Genomic DNA, 18,154 nt, shown 5'->3' on the forward strand with positions numbered 1-18,154 from the left:
ATGTGCTAACACAATTGATATTTTTCATAAATATGTATGATTATAACACTATATAGCACTCCCATGTCCTCTATGTGGAAGCAGTCATTTTGTTCCCAAGGGCTCATTCAGACGTCTGTGTTTCACATACGCTTTGAAGCCATATTTTCCACAGATAGAACCTATACCCAGTATAATTCATTGTCATCAAAAAAAAAAAAAAAAAATGAAGACTTCCAATTTATGGATCAAACTTGGTGTGACACTGAGTCACTTCTCACGGACAAGTCATGAGGCGGGGAAGTCAAGTAGTCCAAGGTCAAATGCCAGGAGAATAGAATACGTCAAAGACAAAAGGGATAAGACAAACAAATAGTCAAAAGCAAAGTCTGGGGTCATGCAACTAAGGTCAGAGTAAATCAGAGGCAAAAGGGGTAATACAAAAGGGGTATATACTGCTCCTATATACTAATGGTACGTGACCCAACTTACACCAACTACCCCCCACTTTCATTTATGACCTTGTTTACTCAACCTTTGAGTATCCAGCATCTTGTTCAGCCTTAATCAGCTGACCAAGATGAGCACAGACCACTCCCATCTGGTTCACAGCTGAATGCATTCAGTTACAAATATATTGTGAGTCAGGAGTCTGTGTCAGACTTTAGTGTGTGTCCATCACCTTAAGTGTCCATTGCTTAAGTGTGAGAAATATGAATTAATTCTGAAGGTAACTGGATACTAAGTCACAGTAAACAATTTTTGTGTTTGTTTTCACTCTCGCCCCCTTAATCTTTCACCTTTTCCAACCACCCCTAATCCCTACACCTAGTAATGAACTCTTCATCTCTCCCTCCATTCTCCCCACCCATCTCACCTCCTCCTCAGAGCTATTCCTCAACATACAATCCTTTGCCTCCAAACACAGACAGCCACCTCATGACAGCCACCCACCTACTAAGGCTTTCTCTGCTCCTCCTTACTGCCGGCAACATCTCTCCAAATCCTGGCCCTCCTCACCACATCCCCACAGTCACTTCCACCTCCTACCCACGATCTATCCCAAACTCTCGTAACCCTTCTAACCTTATACCCATCCGCCCAGCCCCCACTTCCCCAGTCCCACTAACAGGAGCTCTATGGAACGCTCGCTCCGTCTGCAACAAACTTCCCTACATTCACGACCTCTTCATCACCAACAAGCTTTCCTTCCTTGGCATCACTGAAACCTGGCTCACCCCCTCTGACACTGCCTCTCCTGCTGCACTTTCGTACGGCGGCTTCCACCTCTCCCATACCCCCCGCCCCACCGGCAAGCACGGTGGAGGAATAGGTTTCCTCCTCTCAGATAACTGCTCCTTCACCCATATCCCACTGCCACCCTCAATTACTCTCCCCTCTTTTGAAGTGCACTGCGTGTTCATCTACTCCCACTCCAACTGGTTGTCATCTACCGCCCCCCAGGATCAGCCACCACTTTCTTTGACCACTTCACCACTTGGCTACTTCATTTCCTCTCCGTTGACATCCCCACTATCCTCATGGGCAACTTCAACATCCCCATTGACACTTCCCTCTCAGCCGCCTCTAAGCTTCTATCCCTCACTTCCTCCTTTGGTCTTTCCCAGTGGTCTTACACACCCACCCACAAAGACGGCCACACGCTGGACCTCATCTTCACCTGCCTCTGTTCCCTATCTAACCTCTCTAACTCACCTCTCCCTCTCTCTGACCACAACCTACTTACATTCTCTACCCTCTCCTCTCCAGGGCAACAATCCCCACTTCACAAACTTGCATACCCTCGCAGAAATCTCAAACACCTTGACCTACACTCACTCTCTGAATCCCGTCTCCCTCTTACAGACATTAGTTCTTTACATGATGCAGATGTTGCTGCCACCTTATACAACACCACAACAGCTGCAGCTCTCAATTCGGTCGCCCCCCTCACACATACCAAAGTTTGCACAATCAACAGACAACCCTGGCACACCAGCCTAACTAAAGAACTGCGACGGGCCTCCAGGGGTTGCTGAGCGTAGATGGAAAACGTCCCACTCCAATGAGCACTTCATCGCATTCAAACAGTCCCTCACAACCTTCAAGTCCACACTCATTGCATCAAAACAAACATACTTCTCATCTCTCATATCCTCCCTGTCTCACAACCCCAAACAACTATTCAACACCTTCAATTCTCTCCTCTGTCCCCCAGTGCCTCCTCCCTCTCCTCTTATTTCAGCCGAAGACTTTGCCTCATTCTTCAAACAGAAGATTGACACCATCAGACAAAGCTTTTGCCTAAAGCCCCCACAGCCCCTCCCCACACCTACTCAACCCTCCTCCTCCAAAACCACATTCTCCACCATTACGGAAGATCAACTTTCCTCTTTACTCTCCAAATCACACCTCACCACCTGTAAACTTGACCCAATCCTGTCCCACCTCATCCCAAACCTTAACACTATCTTCTTCCCAGCCCTAGCCCACCTCTTCAACTTGTCACTAACAACTGGTGTCTTCCCCTCATGCTTCAAACATGCCTCAATCACACCTATCCTCAAAAGGCCCTCCCTTGACCCATCCTCTGTGTCTAGCTATCGCCCCATATCACTTCTCCCCTATGCCTCAAAACAACTGGAACAACACGTCCATTCTGAGCTGTCCTCCCACCTCTCCTCCTGCTCCCTCTTTGACCGCCTACAATCTGGTTTCCGACCGCACCATTCTACTGAAACTGCACTGACGAAAGTTACCAACGACCTACTAACCGCCAAATCTAAGCGACACTATTCTGTCCTCCTCCTAGACCTGTCATCTGCCTTCGACACAGTGGACCATTCCCTCATACTAAAAACTCTCATCTCTCAGCATCACAGACTTGGCCCTATCCTGGATCTCCTCATATCTAACAGACAGGACATTCAGTGTCTCTCACTCACAGACCACCTCCTCATCTCACCCCCTATCTGTCGGTGTCCCCCAAGGTTCAGTTCTAGGACCCCCTGCTCTTCTCCATCTACACCTTAGGCCTGGGACAGCTCATAGTCTCATGGCTTTCATTATCACCTCTATGCTGATGACACACAGATCTACCTCTCTGGACCTGATATCAACTCCTTACTAACCAAAATCCCACAATGTCTGTCTGCTATTTCATCCTTCTTCTCTGCTAGATTTCTAAAACTTAACATGGACAAAACAGAATTCATCATCTTTCCGCCATCTTATTCAACCCCCCCAACTGACCTATCCATCATAGTCAATGGCTGCCCACTCTCCCCAGTCCATCAAGCTCGCTGCCTTGGGGTAACCCTGGACTCTGATCTCTCCTTCAAACCACATATCCAAGCCCTTTCCACTTCCTGACAACTCAAAAATATCTCCCGGATCCGCACATTCCTCAACCATGAATCTGCAAAAACACTAGTGCACGCCCTCATCATCTCCCGCCTTGACTACTGCAACCTCCTGCTCTATGGCCTCCCTTCCAACACTCTCGCACCCCTCCAATCCATCCTAAACTCTGCTGCCCGACTAATCCACCTGTCCCCCCGCTATTCCCTGGCCTCTCCTCTCTGTCAATCTCTTCACTGGCTCCCCATTGCCCAGAGAATCCAGTTCAAAACTCTAACCATGACATACAAAGCCATTCACAACCTGTCTCCTCCATATATCTCTGACCTAGTCTCCCGCTACATACCCGCACGCAACCTCCGATCCTCACAAGATCTCCTTCTCTACTCCCCTCTAATCTCCTCCTCCCACAATCGCATACAAGATTTCTCCCGTGCTTCCCCCCCCTACTCTGGAACTCTCTACCCCAACACATCAGACTCTCGCCTCCTGTGGAAACCTTCAAAAGGAACCTGAAGACCCACCTCTTCCGACAAGCCTACAACCTGCAGTAACCACCACTCCACAAATAATGCTGCACGACCAGCTCTACCCTCACCTACTGTATCCTCACCCATCCCTTGTAGACTGTGAGCCCTCGCGAGCAGGGTCCTCGCTCCTCCTGTACCAGTCGCTGTCACATTGTGTTCAAGATTATTGTAATTGTTCTTGTATGTATACCCCTTCTTCACATGTAAAGTGCCATGGAATAAATGGCGCTATAATAATAAATAATAATAATAATAATAATAATAATAATAATAATACAAACTAGTAGTCAAAAGGGCAAATCCTCAGTCTGACAACAAAGATCAGAATATTAGGACACTGAGCACTGAGAAAACACTCCACCGAGCAAGGCTATGAATGACAATGGTCTGACCATTGCCAGTCAGCTAAATAGCAAAGTACAGTTGGTATGGAAAGTATTCAGGCCCCTTTAAATTTTTCACTCTTTGTTTCATTGCAGCCATTTGGTAAATTCTAAAAAGTTCATTTTTTTCTCATTAAAGTACACTCTGCACCCCATCTTGACTGAAAAAAACAGAAATGTAGAAATTTTTACAAATTTATTAAAAAAGAAAAACTGAAATATCACCTGGTCATAAGTATTCGGACTCTTTGCTCAGTATTGAGTAGAAGCCCCTTTTTGCGCTAGTCCAGCCATGAGTCTTCTTGGGAATGATGCAACAAGTTTTTCACACCTGGATTTGGGGATCTTCTGCCATTCTTCCTTGTAGATCCTCTCCAGTTCCGTCAGGTTGGATGGTGAACGTTGGTGGACAGCCATTTTCAGGTCTCTCCAGAGATGCTCAATTGGGTTTAGGTCAGGGCTACTATTGAGAAAGTTAACTTTGGAGAGCCGGAGCATTTGGATTTAATTACATGTACTGCCACAGTGCCCTCTTGAGGCATTACTGCTTTTTTATTTTTTTGTTTTTCAATGTTCTGTTTTTTTATTAGAGAGATGTGAATAAAGATGAATATTTAGTACTTTGTATGGAATGCTTCTCTTTTTCTCAGGAATACCTTTACTCCTGAGAAACGTTTACATATCAAATATGGCACTTCCACTAATAATTTCTAGACATTTTTGATATCTAATGTAATGTAAAGTGTAATCATCTTACAACAGAGTATCACAATATTAAGTTTGTCCTTTCTTAATTAATCCATCTCATACAACACATCTCTGGAAATGTAGAGCCATGCGGAAAGGTTATGATGGACGCAACTGTACAGCATTTATTTCCAGTAATGGCCACATTATTTCCCTGCGTAAATGGATTCATATACAAAAAATGTACACTTTCCCTGGTTCACCAATTTATTGAAACCTATGCAAGTCCCACTTAGTCCAGGGAATCCAACGTAGTCCAGGGAATTTGACATAGTTCACAAATGGAAACCTAAAAAACATTAAAAGAGAAAAATAAAAACAAGACCCTGTTTCTCGTGGATCAATTTATTATAAAAAAAAAAAAAAAGGTACCATGCAGGTCCGATATAGTCCAGTGCTTCCCCCGACATTCCCTCTATCCGGCTCAATCTAGAGATTGTGATGAGCAGTAACTTTAGAGACGTCAACGCTCATCAAAGTCGCTGACTCACGCTAACCGCAACGAGACCAGGCGACTGTGAAAAGTGGTGATCTCCACATTCGGGAGTCTCGTCTTTTGGGTATATGCAATTAGCCTATCTGCTCTTACCTAAGGCCCTCTTCACACGTCCTGATTTTACAGGTACTGAAAAACCAGTATCGGTGTTATCAGGGTTGCCTGAGGGAGTAGATGAAAATTGAAATGAAAGGAAATCTGTCATGCGTGATTGAAATGACGGAGACGGACTCATGGTTCAGGCAGCATTAATCAGCTGTCAGGTCCTCCAGGATTAATACCCTACTGTATGGAAGCATTATATGGTATAATTCAGATATAAATATTTGGGCAAATTATTTCTGGAGGTTGTCACTCTTGGAGAAGTTTCAATGGTAATTATAGTGGAGGACATTTTTTTATTCCTTTTGGCAGTGGTCTCATCCACACCCGAAACCGCAGATTCTTGATAGAGCCTCTGAATCAGACAGATGAAGGAGATCACGCCATATTTGAGGACAAAGAAGGCACTCCACTAACCTGTGGGGTGGTAAATAGTACATGGACAGAAGGAAGAACCTACAAATCCTCGCGATCTGGCAATTCTGAGGTAAGATAGTGAAATTTTGGCTGTATGTTCATACACTTTATATATCTTTTGGCCGAAACATAGTTGGACTGATCTTTCAGCCAACAACTGTCCTGCCCGTCTCTCTCCCAAACACCGCAGCAGTCACTCTGCCGAGCACTCCTGTCTTCTCTGAGAGAGCCGCTGTCTGACTCTTCTGGTGGCGGCTTACCTCTTAGAAAACAAAATGATTGGCAATCCGAAATCCAACATGCCGTATCCTTATCTACCACAACATCATATGTTGGATGAGAGTCAGGTACTCCATTGACTGAACCCGTCAATATCAGCAGGTTAAGTTGACATATTCTAATGTATATTTGGAACTTAACTTTCAAAGGTTTCAGTGAGACATTTTAACTTTTTTGCAGTGAAATTTTAAAGTGCTATAGTATTGCCTTTGACTGTTATCAATATGAGTATAATTGGAGGACTACACCCAAACTGAATTGCATTTTTATCTTATCTGATCGTATCAGCTTCCCTGAGAGAAATTAAAGGCTCCTTACCTAGCTGAAAGCCTTTTTTCTCTGTAGAAAAAAACATGTATGTCCATTCTTCTGAGCTAAATTTGCATGTTAACAGGGAGTCAGGCAAAATTTTGCCCTTTTTCCTTGTTGAACACCATTACCTTAAAATGTCCATAATGCTGTAGATGTCCCTCACCAGTTCTATAAATCCATGACTCCTCTTGTGCTGCACGTGTCTATCTTAGGCATTGCCAATTCTTCTCATCATAAAATTCTTTCAGTTTATGGCACATTCCCATTTGTTAATTACATATTTTTGGTTTATCCATGGATGCAGAATAGGAGCTATATAAATATATATGTAGTGATCTCCTGCCATGTGACCAATTATAGGATTTAATTCTTTGTGATTTTCTTGAATATTATTAATAATTAAAGGAATAAAAAATAAATTACACCAATTCTATAATACAAGAGAAATAAGATAAGAGCAACCTTATACTATGAATACTAACAAGCCCCTTTGATATTTCTGCTTGGAATAAATGTGTCTTTTATATTTCACTTTCCGTTTTATTTTTTCCAGAAACAGAACTTTCTAAAATCTCAGAAATATGTCCAGCTATACATAGTGACGGATAAAACCATGGTAAGTATAATAAGCAGTAGCATGTGCATATAACGTACCAGTAATGTGTATAGACTGGAATTTCAATAAAGTTATTCCCGTGATAGCAAGTTATCAACTATCCACAAGATGGGTGATAGTTTGCTGATCACATGGGGTCCCACTGTTCCTGAGAATTCCATTGGAATGGAATGACTTGTGCTCCTCTGCTCCAATCATTCTGTAGGACTGTCTGAGCACTAACCATGAATAATATAGAAGTGATCAACAGTTTTGTTTATCTTGGGTCCCTCATCAATCCCAGTGGTGGTTTGACAGCAGCGATCAAGCATCGATTAGCACTGGAGCATCCAGCCAAGGTGAACATGGACCAAATATGGAAGTTCAAGGACAGTTCAGTCACCGTCAAACAAAGACTGATCACTGCCATTTTGTTACCAATTGTGACATAGGGCTGTGAGACTTTCATTAAAGCAGATGGAAGAAAAATCAATGCTGTGGTGATGGAAAAGAATTCTACATATCCATGGAGAGCTAGGATTACCGACAAAAATGTTCTTGATCCTATAAGCCGAGAGATGTCAATGGAAGGTAAGATCACCAGACAGAAACTGACCTATTTTGGATAAGTGATGGGAGCAAATTCACTAGAAAGGGAGATGCTACTCGGAATGGTCAGTGGTAAAAAGAACAGGGGACCAAAGGTCCGTTAACTGGATGTCCTCAAGCATGACACAGGAATGAACATCAAGCAATTGAAAGAAGCTGTGGAAAACAGGAGGACTGCTCTACAGAGTATTCAAGGGTTGGACATAACTGAATGGATAGAATCTTCATCAAGACTGTGGGAGATAGCCAATTACTGTGATCATCTAGCTCCCGAGTCCCATTGACAAAAATTGGAGCAGCCATCATTCCATTCCAACAGGACACTCAAAGGGGTTATCCAGGCAAAATAAAACTTTACCCATGGAACCGTAGTATTTAAAAGATGACAAACACAGCCATACTCCCCTATCGGTACCCTCCTGGATCCAGCGAAGGTAGATCCGATTGTCTGCGGAGAGGCAGGAGATGGTAAGGTTACCATTCCTCCGGTAATTAGACCACTGCAGCCTGTGTTTGGTGACTGGATATATTATGATGACACACTGCCCAAAGTCAACTGACCGCTGAAGCCAATCACAGGCTATAGTGGTCCGATGGAATGGTGACACTGCTTCCTGTCTCTGACCATGGAGCTGTCTGCGCTGGACCCACAAGGGTCATGGTAGTTGGTTATATTTTATGTATCTCGTCCCTTGGGTAATGTTTTATTTTGCTTGGATGATGACTTTAATACTCCCATTCTTAGGATAAGTGAGGTTAGCAGGGAGCACTAAACATAACCTATTCTGTGATACATGGATGGGACAAACCTTTATGTCAAGATGCTCCTCTAGAGCATGTTCCTTGAGCATGTACTAAATTTCAGTATTGAAGTCTTTAATGTGTAATATTACTCATGTAAAGGATAAAATATGTAGCAATGTACTTGAAAATATCATACTAATGTTGTTTTTTCAATCATTTTAGTTTACGAAGTATAACCGCAGCACTGAAGCCATTAAACAGAGGGTATTTGAAATGATTAATTATGCCAATGTGGTGAGTATATGGAAAAACCTGTGGTCTAATTTAATCTGATAATTTCTTTACACAATTTCAGATTGATTTAGACACCCAGAACCACAAAGGGCTAGATCCACTGGGCATTTCTGCAGTGGAACTCATTGAAAAAGTGGTTCATTTAAGCACCTTATTGTACCCAGTTGTTTTTCCAATCGGTTTTGGACATAACTATGATAAAACATGTCTTCTTCAAGGTCTACAAACCCTTAACCGTCTTTTTGGCACTGATCGGCTTGGAAATCTGGGAGAACAAGGACCAGATTAATGTGTCCACCTCGGCTGCGGTAAACCTTGATCTCTTCTCCAGCTGGAGGAAAACCAACCTTCTGCCAAGACAAGCTCATGACAATGCCCAGTTCATAACGTAAGACTCTTCATCTTCCATGTCAGTTTATATTCTCTGTAGCTGCTATTTTAGCATCTCTAACATCAAACTTTTTAAACTCTAAGTTTTTTTTTTATATATTTTATGACTAAGCAACAGATTTCAATATCCGTAAAACTAAAAGGTCACCAGTAAATTGTTCTTTTCACAGGAACACTGATTTTGATGGCAGTACAGTTGGGCTGGCATTTGTGGGCACCATGTGCAGCCAGAGCCACTCCACTGGCGTCATTCAGGTGAGCTGTGTATTGTCGCCCCTCTCCCTTAGTGGATTTATCCTATCAATTTTACATCTTCTCAAATTAGAGCCAGCTTCATAGATCAGACCATAGATGGGAAAATACTTCCTTTTGTGCTTTTTTGAATATGTTGTAGCTACTTATGTTTTACTTTTAAGAACCTTCCTGTGGGTGGCCATATTGGTGGCACACACTTCCTGTAATTCAGTATTCTCATCATACCAATCTTCTGCCATTCGTATGCAAGGCATCCCCGGTTTACTGCTGCTCTCTGTTCTTCCGACTCCCAACGATGTCATGTTGGCATGTGTGACTACTAAAACATCTGGCTGCAGTAGGCCCAGATATTCATGAAGACTATGTCACGCTCCACCAAAGAAGCCAGACTGGGCATGGCGGGCCGGATGGGAAGGGGAGCACTGGCACTAGAGAAAGATTAGCGACAACCCCTGAAACTTGCCCTGTGTAACCCTGAGCTCCCTGACGTCCCTACACGGGGCCTGTCACCCTGTGCAGCGATCATATTCCTATCCTGGAAAAATTACTGTTATCATTGGGAGGTTTGTCCAATAAAATTTGAAAATCGGACAACAATTGCATTTGCATTATATTTTGGAACGCGTTGTACTCGTCTAGAGGTTTTCTGTGCGAAATGCTGCATTTCCATCCCCGTGAACTTAACCTCAAGTGTTACAATCCTGCATTACCTCCAGCAATACATTAATCATTAATTTCTCCTTCCCTATAATAATAAAAAGATGACTCTGCTGTTAGTCTATACGGTGAAACTCACAAGGAAGCTACAGATGACCGAAATCAATTTTGTCTGCAACCTTTAGACCACATTCACACATTCAGTATTTTACATCAGTATTTATAAGCCAAAACCAGAAGTGGGTGAAAAATGCAGAAATGGTGACGTGTTTGTTACACTTTTCCTCTGATTGTTCTACTCCTGATTTTGGCTTACAAATACTGATGTCAAATACTGACCAAATACTGGATGTGTGAACTTGGCCTTATAGTAACAGGTAAACCTAATACCATCAAAATCGCTCTCTATTCAATTATTTTAATGCACTTCTTTCCATAGGACCACAGTAAGCAGGCCATTTCCGTGGGGGCCACAATTGCTCATGAGATGGGACACAACTTTGGAATGAGTCATGACACCAGCGCATGTTCCTGCTCTGCAGATTCCTGCATCATGTCACCAACTCTCAGGTGAAGAAACTAGCTGGAAGTTTAGAGTACAGAGCAAGTGCACACCACTTGAGCTAAGCTACAACTTGCACTAATTGGAGGCAAAGAGCCAGATAATCACTCGAATAGTAGACACATGGAGGAAGCCCCTTTCCTAATGGATACAGAATTGTATGTTGGCACCACATTCTTTTTTTTTTCTCTACCTAATTTTATTTTTTGTCTTCCCTTACAGCTATAACACTCCGTACCTATTTAGTTCCTGCAGTCTGACCAACTTCCAGGAGTTCATTTTTGACAAAATGCCGCAGTGCTTGAAAGATAAACCATCAAAACTAAATGTTTTATCCCCCTCGGTGTGCGGAAATAAATTCATAGAGATGGGAGAAGAATGTGACTGTGGCACCGTGCAGGTAACTGAGCATTCTTAAAATTTTATATTAATTAATTAATGGTTTGCACGGACCCCGAACACTGACTCCTCCAGGAAGTCCGTGCTGCTGATCGGGTTTGGCAGCACAATCAAAGTTTGAAAGGCTTTAGCACAGCCAATCAACAAGGCTTGCCGGTGTGGGTACTTCTGACTCACTTACAGCCATGACAAGTATTGGGGGTTTGAGATTGGCCGGGACACACTGTGTAAAAGCAAAAAACAAAACGTGCGGTCTTCTCTAGTTTTGTTAATCAGCGCAAGGAAGGCTGAACGCTGCGAGATGCAGCCCCCAGCTGTCAGCTTTATATTGGCTGGTTATCAAAAATAGAGGGGTCCCATGCTGTTTTTTTAAAATTATTTAAATAAATAATTTAAAAAAAACTCTTGGGTTCCCCTCCATTTTTTTGACAACTGGCCAAGCTAATGCAGACAGCTTAGGGGCTGGTGTCCTCAGACTGGGAAGGGGCCTTGATAATGGCCCTCCCCAGCCTAAAAATAGCAGCCGGCAGCCGCCCCATAAAAGGCTCATCTCTTAGATGCGCTAATTCTGGTGCTTTGCCTTGCACTTTACCTGGTGTGGTGGCAAGTGTGGTAATATTTGTGGGGTTGATGTCAGCTTTGTAATGTCAGCTGACATCAAGCCCACAGGTTAGTAATGGAGAGGTGTTGAGAAGACGCACCCATAACTAACCCTGTAATCAAAAGTAATAAAGGCACAAACACAAGAAAAAGTCTTTTAATTGAAGAAAACACACATACAAAAATCCTTTATTTGAAATAAACAGTCCCCACTCTATTTTACCCATTTATTACTGTAAAATTAAAATAATAAAACACCATATTCTTCACCCTTCCGACGACAATCCATTTGTCCCAGGAAGAGGCCAACCCTACTTCATCTGGATTGCATGGCTGAGCGGTGGCATGATGCGACCGCTCAGCCGTGAATCCAGGAGAGACTGAGCGGAGCATGAGAGTGCAGCATGAGTGTCTCTTGTAGCAATGTCAGGTAGGCTAGAGTTAATTCCTAGCTCTGCAGGCTTTGATTTGTACACCTAGCTAACTCTGCATATAAACAGGCTAGGTGTTCATCTGAATCGGTCTGCTGGGGAGGCTGAGCAGACTGGATGTGTCTTGGAAGTTGAGAGAAGCACACAATGTGTTTGAGAAGAGTCTTCAGAGAGCATGGGCACCAAACTGCAAATATCAGTGGTTACTATGGACAATAGCAGTTTTGTTTGACCGAACTGGGGCTAGCTCAGCTGTGTATGGGTAGCCAGGGTCTATACTGTTAGTTAGCACCTGGACAAGGCGAGGAATTTAGGTGTATGATTTTTTTGGTTCTGTGGAAAGCAATTAAAAATGCATGTGTTTGGACCAAAGCTGCATTGCCTGGGTGAATGCTAACTAAGGCCTAATGCATACCAGAGAGAGTGAATCCCTACAACCTCCATTGCAAAGTTATGTCCACTTGTAAAAAAGATGTAAATCTTTCCTTCAACCAATTGGGCTTATAACGTAGAACTTCTGTCTCTGGGATTTTGCTTTTTCTCTTCTGCCTCAGCCAATCAAAACAAAGAGTTCCACTGTACACCCCTAGATGTATGAAAGGAAAATTTGTATCTTTATTACTGATTGGTATAACTTTGGAGCGGAGGGGAACAGAAGAAAAAGAAAAACTGTTCCAGTAACAGTGGAGCAGCGGCAATTGAATGAGTTACTCAGTTTAATTGAAAAAATCTAGTAAAAGGTCGCCTTTAAGGGGTTAAACAGCAGATAGCTTGGAGCACTGCAATTAGAGGTGGATGTCCACTGACACGCTTCCTGAACCCACTTCATAAACTGGTTTTCGATGAGTGACGTGCGTTGCGATGGGGATAACTGCCACCATACTTTTTCCCAGCCCATGCAAAATGAAGACCTAATACTAATTGTTGTAAACTTACTAATAAAGCTACTGAAATAATAAATAATAGCTTTCAAGGTTTCTTTCCTATTTTGCAGGAATGCACCAATCCTTGTTGTGAGGCCGCCACATGTAAGTTCAAGGCTAAGGCCGAGTGTGCAGATGGCGAATGCTGCTATAAGTGTAAGGTGAGTGAAACTTTGTATATTGGAGATACTTTATTTTCCTATTCTACTTCATGGCTACAGAAGGGAATGGGGGCTACTCTTTATATACCTACTGTTTGTCTGATGAATGGGGAAGAGGTATGTACTATGTACAGCATAAAGGGCTTTACACTTTGGAGCACTGCAAATCGCAGTGGTACCTGGGATAATTGGGATAAGAATTTCCATGACGGGATGGTTGAGGCTTGACCTCCATACTCCATGGATGAATTAATTTGCATGGTTGCAAAATTGTGTAAATGTACTTAATTCATCACTGTGTTCCCGGGTTGACAGTTGTTTCTTGGCAGATTAAGAAAGCAGGTACTGTGTGTCGGCCCGCCAAAGATGACTGTGACCTGTCCGATATGTGCGACGGAAAATCCGCACAATGTACCCAAGATCGCTTTATATACAATGGATACCCATGCAATGATGGCCAAGGGATCTGTTATAATGGTCTGTGCCCAATTCTGGAAAGCCAGTGCACTCGGATATGGGGAGCAAGTGAGTGAACCCTAAAGATCAGTACTATTTATACATATCAGATTTTAGGTTGCTTTAGACTTCGCCCTTCATGTAGTTCATACGTTGTCTAGGAGAAATATGGCTGCTTTCTTGCTTTCTGTCAAAAATTGCCAATAAATATAGACTTGCCTAGGATCATGCTTGTCAACCCATGCAAAGATTGTAGTGGCCACTCCTTTCTTAAACCCCTAGGCCAAGCCCATCCACATCCCCTCAAAACTCATTACCTCCCTCAACTTGATAAAACTTTTAGAGAAGTGCTTTTTTTTTTTTTTTTTTTTTTTTTTGTGGCGTCCATGGAGATAACTCTTTAGAGAGTCCAGAACATCTCCATATTTTCTGTTAGCCCCAAGACGTTCCAAAAGAGCTAGTATGGGCGCCTAAGATACATTTTGTTCACAAGAAGCCTTATCTTCCAGAGATAAATCTTGAAACTGATGGACCCAGAACTCTCATGGGTCTTTAATAGTACTGGTATTCTTATGTGGATCAAAGGCACCTTTTAGGCCCACTAGTCTCCCAGGATCTGGGTGCAACTGCAACCTCTACTCCCCTATATAGTCAAACCCTTGTCTTCACCGAGGAAGAGAACAGAGTCTCTTGTGCCATTTATGGAAAGTATCAATCCTAAAAGTCAATATGAACCCTTTAAATAGCCTTGTCAGCCAAACCTGCACCGCCATTTACCAACACGAGTTTCTACAAAGGGCAATTTCCTTAAGTGAACTGGGTGTTCTCCACAAGGAGAAACTTTTTCCCTCCGGCACATGTACCACATCTTTATCCGGATTCCCTTTATTTATAGGTGCAGTGGTTGGAGAAGAAAGTTGTTTTGATATTAATCAAAGGGGTGTCCACTACGGGTTCTGCAAGAAGGTGAACAACAATTATATTGCATGTGCGAAAAGGTGAGAACAAAGCCCCAGAACCTTTCTACTCAAGGCCACAGTACAGTAGATAGTTGTAGAGATAATTGTGTTTTAGGAAAAGGACCCTCACCAATAGAAATCATTATAAGATACTATGGCTCATCAGACAAGAGTGTAATATGTGTTATGATCTGCTACAGGGACTAAGGAAAGACAGGAGAACTGTCCCTACAATAGAACTAAACTAGATCCCTACGATGTAACGGGGAACCTGATCCTGCGATCAGACCCGCTAAAGTCCTCGGCTAGTCTGAACGAAGACCTATAGATGTGAGGGAGGGATCCCTATAAGAACTAGGGACTGGGATAAGTTGGACACCTCCTAGCAGAAATAGTAGCAGTCAAAGACAAACACACAACAAAAAGCATAGAGGTCAGAAGACCTAGCAAAACTAACAGAGAACGGCAACAGAGCACCAAGCTAGCTCAAGAGTAGTAAATACAATGAAGTCCAGCAAGACCAGGAGGGCGGAGCCGGATTAAATAGGCAAAAATGGTCATGTGACCAGCAAACTAAAAAAACCTAACAGGAGAGTTCTAACAATATGTAAAAGTAACAATCGAGAGCGTGAAATAAAGTACTAATGTAACATCTGTTTTATACAGTGACACTAAGTGCGGAGTGCTCTTCTGCTTTGGAGGTAATGAGAGTCCGAGCATTTACGGTTCTGTCGCCAAGTTTACAAGATGTCGGGGAGTACTTGTTGATGATGGGATGGTTCAAAATGGTACAAAATGTGGGGAAGGAAAAGTAAGTGCAAGACATGAAATTGAAGAAGCTTAACACTGTTATTAGTTTTCATTTCAATTACTTGTTGTAGACTAGATAATTGATTTTCTGTAAGGGGATTCTACACATCACAATCCCTCTTGGGTAGAATGGTCGATCACAGCGATCAGCTGTAAACTTTCTTAATCTGGCAGCAAGTATTGAATAGCCTTACAGCACTCCCGCAGGAGAAATGAAGCATTACACTATTCATTGAAAGAAATTGACTGTCCTTATTACTTACAAACAGGTCAGGTCCTCAAAATTAAAATCCGTATTGACCCCTTCCCGCTGCGGACAATTTTCACAGTTGCACTTTTCTTTTTTCTCCTTCTCGAATTCCAAGATGCATTATTTTTCCAACAACATAGCCACATGAGCATTGTTTTTGTGAGTTGTAGTTTTAAATGCAATCATCAATTTTACATAATATATATATAATGTTAGTGAAAAATAGGGGGGAAAAATTCCAATTCCAACTGAGCCGAAGTTTTTTCATCCTTCAGTGGTTACTTTGAGGGTTAATGTTATATTGAATGTGCAATGGTAATACATATAATAATAACATTATTATAATAATAACAATGTTGCATAAGAGTAATAATGCACAAAAAATTGTAAGGATGCCTGTTAACCCATTCAGTGATTTATAAAAACCAACAAGCGAAGCTCTGAAGAAAAGGGGCCAATACATCAAGTAAATATATAAAATATCAAAAATCTTTATTTTGATCAACAAGCAGGTATGTGGCTGGAGACAGACAGGCGCACACTCAGTTAAAAAAAACGTAATAAAAAACATTGATACAAGTTGTAAGATAATGATGCATATACAATATTATGCATTAAATGAAAAATCACCATCAAGATTGTAAAGGTGATATAATATTGGCTCATTCAATATGTAACCATCATGACAAAGCTATGGAGATGCTAAATAGACAAAAAGAAATGTATATACAATCAATCTATAAAGCCATGTAAGAACATGTACGAAATCAATGTATAGTGGGCAAGTAACAAATGGCTATCATGAGAAATGAAAGTCTAGCAAAAACCCAATGGCTCGAATACAGTCATGAACACCTGCAGCTATAATCAATCAGTGTGGATATATCATTATATTATATAGAAGGTGTAAGGATAAAGTCACATGTAAAATATACAATACTATAAATCAAATCCCACAGACTCATGATCTGCAGTGAAAATATTTTAGCAAGCACATGGGCTCATGCTGCTTTCATGTATCTAATACATTATCTCATAGAGCAGTGTAGAGCCCACCCCAACGCGTGTTTCAATATGTTGCCTCCATAAGGGGTTGGCATTAGCACGGAGACGAGGGCTTTTAAAGGGACCTGCCGCCAATAAGATAATCCAGTGTTTTTGATGCATGCGGATGTAGGCGGGTCAGGGGATCAGTAGGGACGCCTGCTACATCCGCATGTGTCACTAACACTGGATTACCTGATTGGCGGCAGGTCCTTTTTAAAGCGAGCTCCAGTCACTGCTGTTATAGGCTGATTCCATCTGTCGGTTAAATAAAGAAAATTATCTGTAATATTATTTTTGGCCACAAGAACCCTTCTAGGATATCCTTGCTCAGGATCTCACATGTACTCTTACAGGGCAATGACAATTATCTGTCTGTTCTGTTCTTCCAGGTCTGCGCTGACGGGAAATGTATCACCATCGACAGTGCCTACCGGTCAGAAAACTGCTCTGCTAGATGCCCTGGACATGGGGTAAGTGCAGATAATCAATAGAAAAGAGGGGGCTTCATAGCAAATAATAAAATGGGTCCTCCATTGTGGTGTTGGGTTTTGCCACCCAGGACATAAGAGTCTAATATTTGTTATCCCCTGCAAGCCCTTTCCTCGATGCATGGGTCAGTTCCTCAAACTTTATCTATAGAGGAAGGTCCTGCATTGATTTTTCACCACCCAAAAAGAAGGTGACAAGTGTAACCAGGGATGGACAGTCGCTCTAAAGGTCCCCAGACCCATTAGATGAAAGCTGGCTGAACCTGCCCAATATTTGATGTGTTTAGGGGGGCTTAAAATTCTCACCCAAAATATGATGCAACCTGAATTCTTTTGTCTTCTGGTGAGATTAGTCATGGGCAGAGGTGTATGTTAGTGGCTGTCTACGATGAAAACGCATGAACGCTTGGTTTAGCTGAACGCTCAGGTGCATGGGGGGGATCGGGAGAGACAGCCACCTGCCCTGTCACAAGGTTGGAGGTGCCCTGTTCTTGCTCTTATTTTATTTTTGCTTCTCCCGAGATTGGTGCTGGTCAATGGGATGCGGCTAGGGATCCACAATTTTCAGCATATCTCCCAACCTGGAGGTCCTAGGCGGGAGATATTAATGCCATATTTCCGATCATGATTTTAGCTTTCCATAGATGGTAAACATGGCAAACATATCGTTTTCTATCTGTCCGATATTAATTTAGAGTTGATGGGGCGACTGCCCATTGATGTAAGTAAATGCATTATGTTCTCCAATTCGTTACAACGCCAAACATATGTCTCCCATAAGTGTAGGACCTATGCCGTTCACAAAAAAAACAATATTCATAACTTGAATCTGGCTCCACAAAGTCTGCTATAATTCCTTTGAAGACCAAACGAGTTTCCTCCAGAGGTGATAGATTTGTTGCTTCACACCCTCTTGTAT

The 18,154-nt window shown here is 42.4% G+C and overlaps 1 protein-coding gene across 1 annotated transcript in view; it reads left to right on the top strand.

Annotated features, from left to right (window-relative positions):
• LOC141166907 (zinc metalloproteinase-disintegrin-like VLAIP-B) overlaps positions 1–18,154 on the top strand; it is a 47,008-nt gene that overhangs the window by 19,604 nt on the left and 9,250 nt on the right. The window contains exons 6-17 of the mRNA XM_073654083.1: positions 5,910–6,084; positions 7,159–7,221; positions 8,776–8,847; positions 9,066–9,235; positions 9,408–9,492; positions 10,589–10,719; positions 10,934–11,111; positions 13,136–13,225; positions 13,555–13,750; positions 14,577–14,679; positions 15,307–15,451; positions 17,137–17,217. Coding sequence (XP_073510184.1) covers positions 5,910–6,084; positions 7,159–7,221; positions 8,776–8,847; positions 9,066–9,235; positions 9,408–9,492; positions 10,589–10,719; positions 10,934–11,111; positions 13,136–13,225; positions 13,555–13,750; positions 14,577–14,679; positions 15,307–15,451; positions 17,137–17,217 — 1,489 coding nt within the window. The remainder of the gene's footprint in view (positions 1–5,909; positions 6,085–7,158; positions 7,222–8,775; positions 8,848–9,065; positions 9,236–9,407; positions 9,493–10,588; positions 10,720–10,933; positions 11,112–13,135; positions 13,226–13,554; positions 13,751–14,576; positions 14,680–15,306; positions 15,452–17,136; positions 17,218–18,154) is intronic.

The sequence above is a fragment of the Phyllobates terribilis genome, unplaced genomic scaffold, assembly GCF_046119375.1.
Source record: "Phyllobates terribilis strain yellow unplaced genomic scaffold, ASM4611937v1 Scaffold_11__3_contigs__length_659146591, whole genome shotgun sequence".
Taxonomy (NCBI): Eukaryota; Metazoa; Chordata; class Amphibia; order Anura; family Dendrobatidae; genus Phyllobates; species Phyllobates terribilis.